This window comes from Acomys russatus, chromosome 28, assembly GCF_903995435.1.
Source record: "Acomys russatus chromosome 28, mAcoRus1.1, whole genome shotgun sequence".
NCBI lineage: Eukaryota > Metazoa > Chordata > Mammalia > Rodentia > Muridae > Acomys > Acomys russatus.
The window spans coordinates 19748885-19765487 of NC_067164.1; the positions used below are offsets into that span (position 1 = coordinate 19748885).

General features: G+C 45.0%; 1 protein-coding gene across 1 annotated transcript in view; it reads left to right on the forward strand.

Annotated features, from left to right (window-relative positions):
• The window catches only part of Fras1 (Fraser extracellular matrix complex subunit 1), a 401691-nt gene that overhangs the window by 213384 nt on the left and 171704 nt on the right, over positions 1-16603 (forward strand). Inside the window, exons 19-20 of the mRNA XM_051170886.1 lie at positions 12433-12573; positions 16193-16336. Coding sequence (XP_051026843.1) covers positions 12433-12573; positions 16193-16336 — 285 coding nt within the window. The remainder of the gene's footprint in view (positions 1-12432; positions 12574-16192; positions 16337-16603) is intronic.

Below are 16603 nucleotides of genomic sequence, written 5' to 3' on the forward strand. Positions count from 1 at the left end.
GAATTGTCTGGCTTAGGTGACTGAATATGATAATGCATTAACAGTGTCTTGTAATGAGCCTTGCAAAGGATGTTTTGGCTTTAGGAAAAATAGAAAAATAACTTTCTTCTCACTGAGACACCGTGATTTTTACCGTGTGGCTGTAACTCTCTGAGTCTTTTGTCTTTTTGTGGCTTTAAGCGTGTCTTTGTGTGATGGAGCTGTAAGCATGCTACAGATTTGACCTTGTTCCCACTAACTTACGGTGGCTTCAAATTCAGATTTCAATGTCAGCCCGATGAAAAGCGTGGATTGAAAGTTAGGGTGACTGTTTCTGAGGTTGTACAGCACAGTCGGAAGTACTTGCACCCCAGATACCCAGATCTTTTACTCTTCTGAGCTCTGCATTGAGAACATGAGAATTCTAACTGTGTTCCACATAGGTAGTATGCCAAGATGGAGGAAGCCTGAGAATACAAACTTCCTAGAAAATTTGATGTCCTCTTGCTTAATTGCTGTAAATAGTGGCCCATACACTCAGGTGTTTGGGTGCATTATAGGGGTGAGCCCTTGCTTCCAGAAATGTGCAAAGTTTAAGGGTTTACATGGGCCCCAAAACATATGTATGTATGTATGTATATTTATGTATATGTATGTATGTATGTGTGTGTATGTGTGTATATGTGTGTGTATGTATGTATATATTATTATGCTTATATATATAAGCACTGCCCAAATTCTTTGGTCTCCAAAATCTGTTACTCTGTTTCCACAACGACTTGTGGGAGATTGGAATAATTTCTGATACTGTAAGTCCTAATGCCATCCCAGGGCACATGCAACACAGTAGTCTCCACTGTGGCCTGGCTCCTTCTGGGTACTATGATGGGGAATGATGCATGCTGACTTCGGGACCTGCTGGCCTTAGGGCTGGGGTGAAGGGATGCTCTCTGCTCTCCTATTAAAGCACGACTTGAACCTCTTCAGTGATTTCGGCTTCACCAGATTAACTTCTGCTGAGTGGTGTTACTCCTGAGCACATCTGAACAAATGCCTACTCTCCTGAGACGGGGCACTGGTGACAAACAAAACCAAAAATGCCAACAAAAGTCCAACTTGTTGGACCAGTGCATTTTATTTGGGCTACTTGCAGGAGTCCAGGAAAGGGGTTAGGAATTATTCAAAGGCAGCTGCATCACCAAAACCAACCCCGCCCTTCCCCCAGCATGGACTAGAACCCTGGAGCTCACTGTGCTGCTTGTAGGCAGCTTGACAGGCTGGAGAGACTCTGCCTCTTCTAGGTGGCTTGCTAGTGTGCTCTGTCCTTGCAACTCAGGTGTCCTACTCCTCTTCCGGCAGCTCAAAAGATCTGAGAGTATCACTCAGCTGTTTTCACTGCCTATAAAAGCTTGGAGAGGGCAGGGCATAATACATCTGATCAATTTCAGGGATTTCCTGAAACTTCTGAGTGCTTACTTCTGCTCCCCTTTAAAACAAACTGAGTCGTGATGGGATCCCCTGCAGGATGGAGTGTCTCACCTCCCTTTATGATATGCCAAGTCTTCCCTAGCTTTTCTCCGAGAGGGAACATATCAACTCAGGAAATTGTTATACAAAAGTTTCCTCAAGGTCCCTGATCTTTTAGCAAGCTCTGAGCTCCCTAAGAAAACGTGAGTCCCATGCATCGCCCTACTCAATGGGAAAGAACAGAAAGAAACAAGAGAAAAAGCCAACAAGCAGTCCTTTCTTCTTCCTCTCCCTCCTCCCTTCTTTAATGCTCTTCTCTTTCTCTCCCCCTCCCCATCTTTATGGACACTTTTATGATGTGTTGGAATTAGAGTAACTGGTTTGTGCGGTTCCACATGTCCAGCTGGGGACCCTGTGCTCTGAGGTCTGAGAGGAAACTGCAGAAGGAGCAGACCTCAGTGAACACTGATTTCGCCAAATACAGGTGCTGTGTGAAGTGCTTGCCTTCCCTGGGGGTTAGGTGGGTGCTGGAAAAGCCCCAGTTCCTCCTGCCAAGAGACTCTGATTTTTTTCCCATGGTTTCCATGATCCCAGGAGAAACTGGGGCAGAAAATCCTTTCTAGTCCGTGCACAATTATCATTGCCTCATGGTTTGAAGCATTATTATTGTGAGTAAATGAGAAAACTTGGAATGAGTTCAAAAGAATGAAGCAAAGCAATCAATATTTTTAAGAGTTACAATTTTAAGCGAACAAAAAATTTATCTTAAGTGATGCTATTTGGCTGGGGAAATAATAATTGCACCATGATAAATTGCTTATTTTCATCACTTTATCCTAACACTAGCCTTTGGTGAGAGGTGGGACAGCAATGTGATAAGGAAACCAAGGCTTATGGAAGTTCAGCTTGTGACTTACCCCAGATTACACAGGCATCATGGAGTGTGGGTGGGTGGAACCTAAGTCTGGGAACATTAGTGTCTGTACCATCAGGCCACTCATTAGGTCTCTAAGATACATGCCCTCTCATTAGCTGTGTGCAGGTGCTAGGCCCCTTTTATACAAGCAAGAGAAGCACAGCACATTGTTTCTTCAGTTTGAAAAGAGAAGTGTCCGGGATTCCTGTTATATAGGCATTGTTTAGAAACGATTACCGTCTAATCTAGCCCTCAGGGATGGCTTAATTGTGGTCAGATATAGAAAGACTGCCGTGACCTCTTGAGTCCCTGGTAGCCCAAGATTGTATGCTCGTTAACATAATGTTATTAGGAATCCCACACACGTTGTCTGCTCACATTATGAGCAAATCCCCGTGCAATCTCCGCTAGGTAGGCTGCTGTGTTCCATTTGCACGTGACGAGAATGTGGCAGAAAGAGGTTAATTGAGTTGCCCAGGATTCCGCTGGGAAACTGAGTGTGACTGCCCGCTGTTTCCAGCATCACCTGAACGCCAAGCGAGCTGGCTGATGTGGTTCCTATCACTCATCCTGCATCTTTGCAAACCTTCTTCTTCCCTCCCCCATCCCCAATCTGCTCCATTTTTATTGCTGCTGTAGTGGTGGCTATAAAATCAGGCCTGGGACTCCTGTGGGGTTGGATGGGTTGCTTCCCAGGCAGAGCACCCTCCATCCCAAGTACTTGTCTATAAAGGAGAAAAACAAAACAAAACAACAACAGCAACAGCAACAACAACAACAACAACAAAAACTGGTTTCCTGGAACGTTCTCTTCTTTTCTTGGAGGCTACAACATGGGGTGAATGGAACATTCCTCCAGTTGATGAGAGAGAGAAGCAAAGCCGTTACAAAAAGAAGGAATTGCTCAAAGGCTTCTCTGATGTGTCAGTTTATATAAAAGTTTGTACTTTGAGTTCTGTGACAAATCAGGACAGTGTCAACTGCAAGATGAAACAAGCAGGCTCAAGACTAAAATTCTAGTCTTGTTTGTTACTAGAAGACAGAGAGTGTGTTGGACAGGGGGAGGGAGGGTACTCTCTCCTTATTTATTTTTTACACAACTGTTGACTGAATGTCCCTTTTGGCTGCCGCATAATTCTACACACCAGAGATGCCCTCGCAAATGAGTCAAGTCAAACTTCCTGTTCTTGTACAAAGCACATTCTTGTGGGAGAAACATTGAATGAATGAATGAATGAATGAATGAATGAATGGCAATAGCAATGGATTCTATTATACACATTTGGATGGTGGTCCATGCTATGAAGTTCATGGCAAGGCAATGATTGAGAAATTGGCTGAGGTGGATCAACCACAAAAAGGTTCTGATGAGGTGGAGGTAATTATACCTGTGTATTTGTGCTGTGTTTTTGGCTTAAACTCAACAGGCATATGGACCTGTCCGAAGAGAGAACTTTAAATTGTGCTTCTTTGCCCCGTAGTCTATGTGTTTCCACGTGTTGATAGAAAGGCTGGTGAAAAGAGAGTCTGTTACTAAGTGTGAGAGATATTGCTGGAAACATTTGCAATGGTCAACCGAAATTGTGTGTTTGAATTAACTATCTCCATCAAGGACTGGTGAAAAGAAGGGTCCAGAGCATCTCACCTGTTCAGCCAAGTGGTCAGCAGCACTACCAGATTGAAGTTTCTTAAGAAAGAAAGTGGAAAGCCGGGTGTGGTGGCGCACACCTTTAATCCCAGCACTTGGGAGGCAGAGGCAGGCAGATCGCTGTGAGATCGAGTCCAGCCTGGTTTACAAAATGAGTCCAGGACAGTCAAGGCTACACAGAGTAACCCTGTCTCAAACAAACAAACAAACAAACAAAAAACCCCCCAAAACCAAACCAAAACAAAAACAAACAAAGAGACAAAAAAGAAAGTGGAGGACGGAAAAAGAAGCATCCATGCTCACCCTTTGCAATAAAACTAAACAAATTGCATATTAATGGAACCCCCACAACCAACATCACTAATGCATCACTCTTTCCCACTGGTTTCCCAGGCCTCCCTTAGGTCATCTGACCAGAGATGGGAAGGAACCAGCTAAGAGTTAAGCAGTGGTACTCCATGGGTTCCAATAGAAAACGTAGTTTCTCAGCAATAAGTCCTTGTCTTCCAACTGTGAATCTCTTGTTCTCTGTGTTGCAGTAGAGTCATAGAGTTTAAGGTCAGGTCATTCAATGAATGATGCAGCGCAGTCACCACTACCCAGCATGCTCATGGTGATGAGGACAGGCTGTGAACATGGCCAAGCTATTAGATCGGCCATATAATCTCACCCCAATTCCATAGTAACTTAACAATGCATTCTTTCAATTCCCACATGGTCCACCAGAAGAATAAAAGTTGGTACTATTTTGAGGAAATTACAGATTTTTTTTTCAAGACAGGGTTCCTTTGTGTAGTCTTAGCTGTCTTGGAACTCACTCTGTAGACCAGACTGGCTTCCACCTCACAGAGAACCACCTGTCTCTGCCTCCCGAGTGCTGGGAATAAAGTCATGGGCCACCACCGCCCAGAGGAATTGCAGATTGTATTTTTATAAGTGAACTTTGTTTCCATGTTGTCTGAGTTGCCTCAGATGAGTCACCTTTTGCAGGGCGCTTACGTTATGAGTGCCTCTGTCCTCCTCCGTGCACTAGCTGACTGGTCTGTATACCTGTGCTGGTGATGGAGTTTTTAGCTTCTGCAGCTTTGCAACCCTTCTTTTTCAGCCTCTTAGCTCAGCCTCTTGGGCTAAGCCCTACCTACTACACAGTGAAAAACTCCACACAGCTGATTTTAGTCTAGTCTTAATTCTTAAAGACAAATTCACTAGTTATTTTGGTTTATTACTTAAATTGTTTTAGGTGAATGGGAAGAAATACAGTGTTTCATGTGTATTTTGATCTATTTTGTTGTTGCTAAGATTCACCAAGGGCCTCTAGGCAGAGTTTTAATTAAAGAAGTAAATGGGCAGGAATCGGCCTGCACCACTCACGAATCTGTGCCTGTTTGTGTAGTTGGAATCCCTTTACAGTAATTGAATAAAACATATGGGATCTATATTAAACAATTATCTTTAATATGGGTCCCCAAGGTGCTGACAGAGGTACACAAATGTGTGCCTTCTGGTAACATTCAGTCCTCATCACTTTCCCTTTCTCCCTTTTAGAGCCTGGGTGTGCCAGGCTTGAGGATAGAAAGATGAAAAAGATGGAGACCGTGCCTTCAGGCATGCCTACTCAAACAGGAGAGACAGATGTCTGAGCAAGTAATTAAGAGCACATGGTGTGTGTCGGAGTACAAGAAGGCACAGAGGTGAAGAAAGGGCAGGAAAGAGGATGGCTCTGTAGGAGAGATGGCAGCGAGCACTGATAAAACAAAAACTTTGAAGGATTAACGGGTATTTGTCAGGAGAAGGTGAGAAAGGGCATTCAAGGCTAAGCAAACAGCAGCAAGCGTTGAACCTGGCCTGTCTACAGGACTACAGGAAGTCCAGTATTTCTACCATGAAAGAGAGGAACTGTGAAGGTGACAGAAGGCGACAATCTCACTGCACAGTGCTGTGCACTCATCAAAGAGGCTGAGGGGGTTGACACTACTGTTGTTGGCCTTGCCTGGAAAGACCTGGTGTATGGGGCATAATTTGTTCACTTTTCATCTTATATTTTTTCTGCTGTTTTTCTGGCAGGTAAATGGGGGGTGAAGAAGAGCTGGCTGTAAGACTGGGCCACTAGTCTTTGTCATGCAGGATCTCAGGATCACAAAGGTCTTCTGGGGATGGAAGTTCAGGTGAACTTGACAGGTGTAGCAAGGAAAAGCAGAAGTAGTCTGGGGTATTCTGTGTCCCCTTTGAAAGTTGGAACATGGTGGTCAGCAGTAGAGAGGGGGCATTGCACAGCAGACATGGGGCTAGGGAGTCACATGGTGTGGGAGTGGCTCTGAGGCAGGAGGCTGGTTCCCACCGCCTGCCGTGATTGACATTAAAAGAGCTGAAGTGGATAAGAAAATTCTGCATTTTCCCCTTGTAAGGCTGTGTGTGTGTGTGTGTGTGTGTGTGTGTGTGTGTGTGTGTGTGTGTACACACACACACACACACACACACGTGTACACACATACACACACACACTCACTCAAGACGTAGAGGGGGTGAATACAAGGGGGACTACTGTTGGTGGGGGGAGGAGTCCCAGGGGTGATGGAGAAGGTGAATACAAGCAACATATAATTATATATCTGTATAAAAATGTTGTAATGAATGTTGAATGGCAGCTAAACTTTCTTTTTTCAAAAGAAAAAGAAGTTAATTAAGACTAAGAAAAGTCCATTTTAAAGAAAGTAGAGGACAAAAGTGTTTTCAGAGGAGCAGTATGAGATCCCCATGAAAGGCCATGCGAAGCTCTCCCGTAGGCCACGGATTTATTGGAGTACTCAAAGGCCAGCGCTGTCCTCATAAATTCTAGACTCGGCAGCCCAGAGGTCAGGAAAGCTGTGCACAGGCCTAACCGAGGGAGGGAAGGCCGAGGGCGGAACGTGCGGGGAAATTTCAATGTTTATGCTAAAAGGGAAGAAAGAGGCTAAAGAAATTATCAGAGAGAATGACAAGCCGAATGTGATGTCAATGTCTCCATCCATCTGTCTGTCCTTCATGGCCCTCCTATCCACCCATTCAGTCTGTCAAGTGTCACTAATGGGACACAGGACGTGCTAAGAATGGGGCCTAGGACAGACGCACAGGAAGCAGAGATGACAAAGGTTGACCTTCACCCTTGAAGGGGTTCCAGCGTAGTTGGGGCAGGGGTGGGGAAACAAATGGGTGTAAGGAATCATGTTAAATGGGGGCGGGAAGGAGGACACAAAACTCATTCACATCTCTGTCCTGTTTTGGTGTTCTTATGCTACGCCCTGGAGGATTTTGACATCTACGTCATATTTTGAGAGATACCTACCTCAACATTTTCTTTTGCCATGGACAGCCAGAAACTCTTTACAAGATATGGGAGCTAGGATGCAGTGCCATTTTTTGAATAGTTATAAAGTAGTCACATCTATTATGTGGCGAGAGAGAGGGAGGGAGGGGGAGAGAGAGAGAGAGAGAGAGAGAGAGAGAGAGAGAGAGAGAGAGAGAGAGAGAGAGAGAGAGAGAGAGAGAGAGTGTGTGTCTAAACTGGACCTCTCCGCTGGGTCCATATGCTTGGAGCTTGGAGCTCAGAGCTTTCTACTGAAAATGGGACAGAAAGATTGTAGGAGTCCGAGGGGAGGGAGAACACACCCCACTGAATCAGTTAAGCAGGGCTTATACGGGCTCACAGAGACTGGAGCATCAAGCATTGGACCTGTATGGGTCTGCTGGGTCTGCTCCCGGCCCTCTGCAAACGTATTGTGGCTGTTAGCTTGGTGCTTTTGTGGGACTTGGGACTGCTCTTGGGACTCTTTGCCTGCTGTTGGGGTGCCCTGGGACTCTTTGCCAGCTGTTGGGGTGCCCTGGGACTCCTTGCCCACGGTTGGCGTGCCCTGCCCAGTGTCTGTGCCAGGCTTTTGCCTTGTTTCACTGTATCTTGCTTTGCCTTGTTTGGCTATTGTCTCTTGGAGGCCTGTACTTTATTGATGGGAGCTGATGGGGAAGTGGACCTGGGTGAGAGGGGAGGAGGGGAGCAGGGGGGAGTGGAGAGAGGGAAAACTGTGGTCAGGATGTCAGGATATATTGTATGAGACAAGAATCTGTTTTCAACTAAAAAATGAAATTAACTAAAAAGTAAAAAAAAAAAAAGGGGGGGGGGGGGGGGGAGAAAGTGGTCATATGAATAGCCTGAAACCAAAGCAGAACGCAGGCTGGGCAGGAATGGCTGTGTTCTCAAGTGGTTCTGCTGTGACCACCACCTTCAGGCTGGCTGGGCTTTATAGCCTGCTGAGGACTTGGTTAGCGATGTGTCTTTCAGGATTTATGCAGCTCAGTTGTACCTTTTCAGAAATATACTTAGCCATCGTCTGGAAAGCACATCTCTAAAACTGTTGTATTAGCGGAGGAATTATTCATAGAACTTTCAAATGCCTTCCAGATAGGCCAGTGATGGAGTAAGTCTTCCTTGAAGGAGCTGAATTTTGGATAGAATTCCTGCAAGGAAATACCTCCAGCAGAATGCTCACCCCTAATAAAAGTCACTGGAATAAGGCAGACATTTTCCCAAACCAGCACAAAATTGAAGTTTCATGAGATCATTTCCAAAGGTCTAAATGCTTATACTAATAATAAGAGGGTTCCGGAGATAAAGACTCAGGGACTCTGCACGCAACATTTGCCTCCTCCTTGTGCCTGCTCATGGTCAGGGGCTGTCTGTCGCAAACCTCCTGGGAAGCAAAGGATCTTTCTCTTGAACTTCTGGGCCTACCTTCCACCTGCTCACCTTCTTGGTTTTCCTGTTTTGTATAAAGTAACAGCGTCCATTCACAGGAAGCCAGGCTGCCTCATTGACTTTCTGACCAAATAGAATCAAATAAGTCAGGTTTATGCTCATGATGCCTTTAACTTACCTTGTGCCAGTTTTCAATTCCACAGCGATACATTCTGATTCCCATTTTTTAAGGGCTGTATAAGAGGAAGGCCTGGGGATTCTAATAGTCTTTTCAAAGGTAACGTAAGCACATCAGTGTGATCGTAGGTATATTTATTTAGCCCTATAGAAGACACTGTGCTGTTTCAGATTGTTTCCTCAAGTTATTCTAGGAAAACACAAAGCTTTGTGTTGGCAGAATGTTTTACCTGGGTTTTTAAAAAATATTGCCACCCACAGTTCCATTATTCTCTGTTTCATTTTGTGCTTGGAGACCTAATTGTGTGTGTGTGTGTGTGTGTGTGTGTGTGTGTGTGTGTGTGTGTGTGTGTGTGTGTACAGATATATACATGCTGTACGTAAATGTTAGGGGTGCACACGTATGTGTAAATTGCTCCCAGAGACCCGAGGAGGATGCTGGGCATCCTGTTCTCTCATTCTCTGCCCCTTCCCCTTGAGAAAGGACCTCTTACTGAACCTGGAGCTAGGTAGGTGACCAGCAAGCATGACCCAGTGTTCCTTCTGTTTCTGGTTCCTGAAACACTGGTTACAGGTGCGTAGGAACCATGCCCATCCTTTTGACTGGTTGTCGGGGATTTGAACTCAGGTTCTCATGTTTTCATACCTGTTGAGCCATCTTACCAATCCCCAGACACTCTAGTTTTCTAACCTCCTCTCATTTTGGTGATTCTGAAAATACTTCGGAATGAAGTTCTGTCATCTCTGCCGCTATACTAGAGCCATTGACAAAGTAGTGGGGGAAGTGTGTGTGTTTATCAGGCCAGGACATGGCCCAGTGAGAGGGCACTGGAACCTCTGTTACCTTCAGGTGTCGAGTGGTAGGCGAGATAAGATGGAACGATCAAGATCAACAGCCAGACATCAGCCAGTGTGACCAAAGTTTAATACTTCTAGCAGTCCATCCTGAGGGGCTTGGCTGGCTATCCTCACCTAATAGCAGCTTCTTGTACAGCAAAGAGCATTTGTCCCGTTATATTAGGGGTTGATAGACGCGGACAGCATGATGGTGTGAAATTACACTTGGTCCTTCCAAGTCAACAGTCCCTCTAAATCATCTGGGTGTTTGATAGAGGGGACAAGAGACGCAAAGGTGAGCATTCCTGCAGTCTGGAGGGTGTCGTCCATTTGACAGAAACTGGGGTCACCCGGATGGGCAGGATCCCGACCTTGGCCCTCCTGGACACAAATGTGACTTTAATGGAAGAGCTGTAGAGCAGGCTGTTGGAGGGTTGAGTTCTGGTTAGTTGGCATATGAAAGTGCTTACTATTTTCAGGAACATAACTCTGGGAGGCGTGGTTTCCGCAGAATCAGCACTTTTCCAGCTGTCAGAGAATCAGAAATAGAGAAAATAAAAGCACGTAATTAATACTGCCAGCAGCAGCGGGAGCCTTACAGAGCAGCCTGGGAGTTCTACCTGCGGGCCTTTGCTTGGGCGTGGCTGGGATCACTGCTCAACAGTGCACAAGCTAATTGCAGCATGAGTCAGTGTGAAGCATTGGGTTCGTTACAGAAGAGACAGTGCATGCTTGGATTTAGGGGTAGATGCGGACAGGGCGGGGAGGGGGAGTGGGGGAGGGGGAGGCATCCAAGTTTTAAAACCAGCCCTATATATGATTATGTAGCTTTTGAAGTTACTCTGCTCGGGGCATAACTTTACAACCAGGTTTAAAGATTAAGCAAAGTTTTAAACCCAAACAAAGAAAGTAAAAATTAATAGGAGCTGGTTTACTTTTGCAAATGAAATTGCGCGTGGTTTACTGGGGGCGTTGTTCAAGCTTAGGGATGAGAAAGAAAGATTAAACCCAAAGCTCTCACAGAGTGCAGCCTTACACATGGCTTATCTCAAGCTCTACCTTTCCACTGAGACGTCTCTCAGAGGACGGATTATTGTCTCTATGCAGGCAACTTTCATAGGGACTTTTTTCTTTTCTTTCTCCTTTAAAAAATAAAACCACTTAAAACAAAACAAAACAAAACAATTAAGGCTTCATCCTTGAGATTCTCTGCCTGTGGCACTGTGAAATTCCCCCCGCCCCCCTTCACATCATCCTGTCTATTGGTGTTGTCTTTGGGTTTTATTTAGGCAGCCCTGTTGTTGGAAGTACCACCTATGAATTTCCTCTGCCATTTAAAGGAGCCATGATCTCACAGCAGATTCCCTGGTCCTCTGGCTCCTAAAGTCCCCGTCTCCTTGATGCAACATTCCCTGAACCTTTGGCATAAGAGTTGTGTTATTGATGGACACGTTGGGGCTGGGTAACCCTCACGAACAGTCTTTCTCTGCAATTTGACCAGTTGTCGTTTTCCGAAATGGTCTCTATCTGTTGCAAAGAGAAGCTGTCTTTCACGAGGGCTGAGAGCTACACTTATCTGGGGGGTGTAAGGATACATGTTTAGAGAGCAGTTAAGAGTTGTGTTGGTGTAATAAAGTGGCAGTATGAGGTTCTCAAGCATTCGTGACCTCACGAGCCCTTGGTAGGTTTCCGGGGTGAGGCATCATCTCTCTCCTGCTGAGACAGTTGTCGGTTACCACAAGGATGTGTGTGCCACGGTTACAGCCTTAGAGATATCTATCATGTTGGTCATTTTTGTTGCTTGCAGTCATTCTAGCTGAGTAGAACTGTTGGTTTCATCCCTCCCTTTGCAGCTTGCATAACACCTTCTAGAATTACAAAAGCTATTCCCTCAGGAGGAGGCTTTCAGTAACCCTTAAAGGTCTGGTGAGTGCCCACTGAGGTGTTCTTTTTCTTTCTTCCTTTTGCTTTCATCACACCCATGGGGATTTGTAGCATGGCGCTTTCTGTGAACAATTACAGTGGAAGTTCGTAAGGACCATATTGTATATCTACAGAGTTTGCATGCATCTGTCCCATTGCAGCGTTGAATCCCTGTTTTATAGATAAGGAAACCAGAGCCTCAAGATGTGTCTGATTTAGCTAAGGTCACAGAGCTGTGGGACCATGCTCTTACCTCCTATACTAGACTTTACTCCTATTCCACCCATACGTGCACATCCTGTCCCTTGCTTGTGCTGTGACTTGATTTTGTGTTTCTCCAAAGGTTGACAAACTCTTTCCATCTTGTGTCCCACTCAAGCTCCATCTTAGGCATCATATGAGCAAAGCCCCACTGTGCCCCCACTTCAATCTTTTCTCTTTACTTTGAGCAGTCTGAGGAGCAGGCTGGTTTTCAGAGTGACAACCATCCCAAGGACAGGAGAGCTGCTCATGGCTCTGGTTCGGTATTGATATCCTCCAGGTTGGGGAGGAAAGCATATGAGTGTAATGGTTGTCTGTCTTGTGGCATTTGTGTTTGGCCCCATAGGATGATGCCTTTAGGGGAGAGTATGTACAGAGTGTCCTGGTATCAGGAAGTCCGAGTGGATGGACAGAGCAGACCCATGGGGATGTAAGAGGAAGACACCTACTGTCCTGACGTGGGATGGCCCTAATAAACTCCTCTGCTCTTCTTCCCAGCCTGCCACCCATCCTGCTTCACGTGCGCAGGGAAGAGCCCTCACAACTGCACGGGCTGTGGGCCTGCCCTCGTGCTGCTGACGGGGCGCTGCCTCTCTCAGTGTCCAGACACGCACTTTAATCTGGAAGGTACTTGTACAGGTAAGTGTGTGACCAGCTGGAGCAGCGTTCCTGTTCTTACACTCGCTTGTAAGTGTAAGTTCCTTGTGCATCAAGACATTTGACTGAAGGCTTCATCCTTCCACTGATGGGGCTGGCTTCAAAATCCTGTCCTCTCCCTTGGCAGAATAAAGGTATAGTGTGAGGATAACAAGGGGGTTATTATTCTTCCAATGAGGAGGCGCAGTTAGTGTGAAGTTTATTAACAGCTAGACTATAGAACTTAAATGAGCTCACTCCTTGCTGGGACTCTCTTGTCTCGGAGACAATCATGTTAATAGATTGTCTTTTCTCATAGATAAATAACACACACTTACATCGTATAAGATCCAGAATTTAACTCGACATAATTCTTTGTTACTATGGCTCTATTTAAACTCAAACTGAAGTTTAAAGTGAAGCTTATTTTTTGTAGTTATATCGGGAGTTTGTGCTCAGTGTAGCAGATTTAAAAGTTCAGAATACAAAAGAAAAACTGAGAGTAGAAATTCTACAACTCAGAAACAGTAACTGTTAATGTAGTGATATGCTCGTTTGAGCTATCTTTTATCTCTGCTGTTCAATAACTGAGAACAAGTTAGAGTTGTGCCTTTTTATACTGTCTCCAAATATTGTCATAAGTAAATACCCATATTATTATTATTATCATGATGATGATTATGATGACGATGAGAGCTGTGCCATTCTGTTATGCACACTATGCTGCTTTTTAAATCACCATTACTTTTCACACTAGAAATGCAGAAAAGACTTGAGATGTGGAATTGAGACAGACTCATTCTAGATCCATTCTACTTTCTCTCACTGAGGTCCTGCTCTGCCTGCCTAGTAACCCCCCCCCCCAAATTACTGGCTTAAGACAACATGAAGTTAGTTGCTTGTAAACAAAGATAAAAAATAATAATAAAGGGGTTAAGTTGCTTATTTAAATCTTTACAACATTTTATTCAAGCCAACTGCTGTTCTGTGGATGGCAGCATTGTACAGAAAGTAGAGATTCTGCCAACAAAGTGATTAGTCTCTTGGAGTCTTTTTTAGGATCTATTGTTTAGTTACTAATTCAATTATTAGCCCCTCATTTATCTTCAGTTATTTACATCCTACTCTACCTGTTGGTAGGAGAACTTGATTATTTTCTTTTGTAGTTCCTCAGATTGGTAGGCTCATCTTGGAAGCTCTCTCTTGGGATCCTTTAGGCAGGTATGTGTACACACACACACACACACACACTAAACAGAGGCTACGAGCTTCCTGGGAGTCTCACTACCTTCTCTATTGGTTAAAGCAGGGCAGCTCGGTTTGAGGGGTTGACATCTCAGAAATAGAATGGCTTGATGGTAGTGACTTGGAGACCAGCTTTGGAGATGTGTGTTATAGAGGACCAGGCAAAAGTACAGTTGAGGACAGTTCCCAGCCCTGCTTCCCTTGGTGGCAGCAGAAAAAAGCAAAAGAAAAACAGTCTTTAGTTTCTTCTTTGACTTGTCTTCCTAATTTAAGAGCACCTCTATGTTTGGTAATGAAGATTTCTGAAATTATGAGTTCAGATTAATAAAGCATCTTATTGGAATTGGCAAAGTAGTAAAACATAATAGCATTGCTGTTTATTCTTATATCTGCAGGATGGAAAAGACAAATACATTCTTTCAAGAGTCTGTTTTGTTTCAGAAAATAAACATTTGAGGCTAGCTGATAGGGGAAAAACTTGTAATGGAATCCTAGCCCATGTATTTCTGGAGTCACAAAATGTGTAGTAAACTTAGAATATATTTTAAATTATGTTATTGTATGAGTTTTTTCCTGTGTGCACCAAGTACATGCCTAGTGCCCAAAAGAGGACATCAGATCCCTTAGGACAGGAGTGAGTTACGGACACCAGTAAGCTGCCATGTGGGTGCTGGGAATCTAACTCAGGACCTCTGGAAGAGAAGTCAGTGCTTTTAACCACTGAGCCATTTTCTCCATCCCCATAAAATATTTTTCTTAAAATAAACAAGCACATATTAGATTCGTTTGGCCTCAACTCCAAAGAGCAAATGTAGAGTGAATTTAAATAGAAGTGATTGGATATCAGTGTTATTTTCATCCTGGAATTTTCTTCTTTTCCCCAAATGCCTTTTTAATCTCTGGACCCTGGGTGGCTTTCCTTCAAATTGGCCATCAGCTCTGCAGGAAAGTGCATGCTTGGTCCTCAGCCATGCCTTTGAAGAGTCCTCTAGGCTCCTGTGGTTCCTGTGCCTAATCTGTTTGAAGGAGGGCCTACCTAGCTCCTCACCGTCCCTGTCAGTAGATGGATGGTCCCACCAGGAGCAGGGCACACAGGTCACTGTAGACATTCTAGAAAGCAGAAAGACAGAGGTGGTAGAAATATCCTTGGAATGCTAGCATCTTCTGGACCATTCTCAAATGGAGTCTCGGGACACAGACTGATCTAGTGCCTTTTAATCAGCAGTTTGTTTTCTCGACCCCACACCTTAAAAAAAAAAATTCTTACCTCGTCCTGGCCTCTCTCCAGAAGGGAGAGGGGCTTGACTTGAGTTGGAGTCTGCGTCTTTGGTCTCCACCAGCCCTGCTCCAGGAGGGAGTGTGTGGTGGTGTCAAGAAGCTCGCACAGCACCTGTCCCTCCCCCACCCCCTGCTCTTGGCATCAGACAGGCTTAGATCTCTTCTTCCTGGCTAGGAACCCATACAACTCCAGCCACCCGCCTTGGCAGCCTGGGCCAGCTGCAGCCATGACCTGCCAGGCTTCCCCAGTATCTGGATCATTATCACCTGCTCCTTGCAGAGGCTTCCCTGGCTTCTTAAGTTGCTGTGCCTCTTTTTAATTTGGCAGTTTCTCTGAGGAAGACATAACTTTGCCATGATTTTGTCTAAGGCTTTGAACTTCAGATGCAGCGCATGATAAACTCCAGAAGGAAGGACTGTTTTCCTGTTCTTTGTATTTAATTAAGTATTGCTGATTAAACTAATAATAATAATAAAATAATAATAAAACAAGATCCAAGATGAGGCCTGAAGGTAGAGGCTGGCTGGTAACTCACTCTGGTGGGAAGGCTCAGCACCATGTGCCATACATGGCCCCCCGGCTTGTCTGCCAGGAGTTTCTGAAAAGCAAACATCCTCCTTTTCTTTTTGCTCCTCCCCACCTCTCCCTGTCTCTGTCCCTCTCTGTCTCTCTTTGCCTCTGTGTCTCTGTCTCTCTGTCTGTCTCTCCCTCTGTGTCTCTGTCTTGCTGTCTTTCTGTCTCTGTTTCTCTGTCTGTCTCTTTCTCTCTGTCTGTGCCTTTCTCCCCCACACCCTCTCTCTTCCAAGTTTTGAAGTCGGAGATGCTTGCCAAGCTTGGCTTTGAACTTCCTACTCACAAATGTGGGGATGCCCCTCAGCTGACTGATGGGTCAAGATTTTCACATCTCTAAATTTCCTATTATGTTGGTGGACAGTATTCTCTTTGATTCTAGAAATGCAGTGGCTGGGTCAGTTCTAGGCATGTGCCAGGCTTGCTCAGGAGTCTGCAGCAGATGACCAGAGCTAGACGCATGAAATAACGCATGCGTTTGCTTGCTGAAATGCTGATTGTAGCCCTGGCTTCTGTTGCTCTCTGCAGAGTGCCACCCATCCTGCAGGCAGTGCCATGGACCTCTGGAATCGGACTGTGTCTCCTGTCACCCTCACCTTACTGTCATCAGTGGGCACTGTAAAGCCAGCTGCAAGGAAGAACAGTACCTGAACCTTGTTGGATACTGTGCTGGTGAGTGAGTGACACCTCTGTGTTCCTAGGATGTCCTGGGGCAGCTGCTGGGGCTTCATGGCAGGCAAAGAGGTGCTGGTATTGGTCTATTTAGCTCAGACTACTCGCACCTTTTTCCCAGTAGATACTTGTCTCTTGTCCAGGAACTGATTTTACTGTATTCTCTCAAACACTTGGTAAATGGGGATTCAAATGTAACTGGTTTTGTTTGCTTGGTTTTGTTTTGTTGGTTTGGGGGGAATTTTGTTTTTGTTTTTGTTTTTGTTT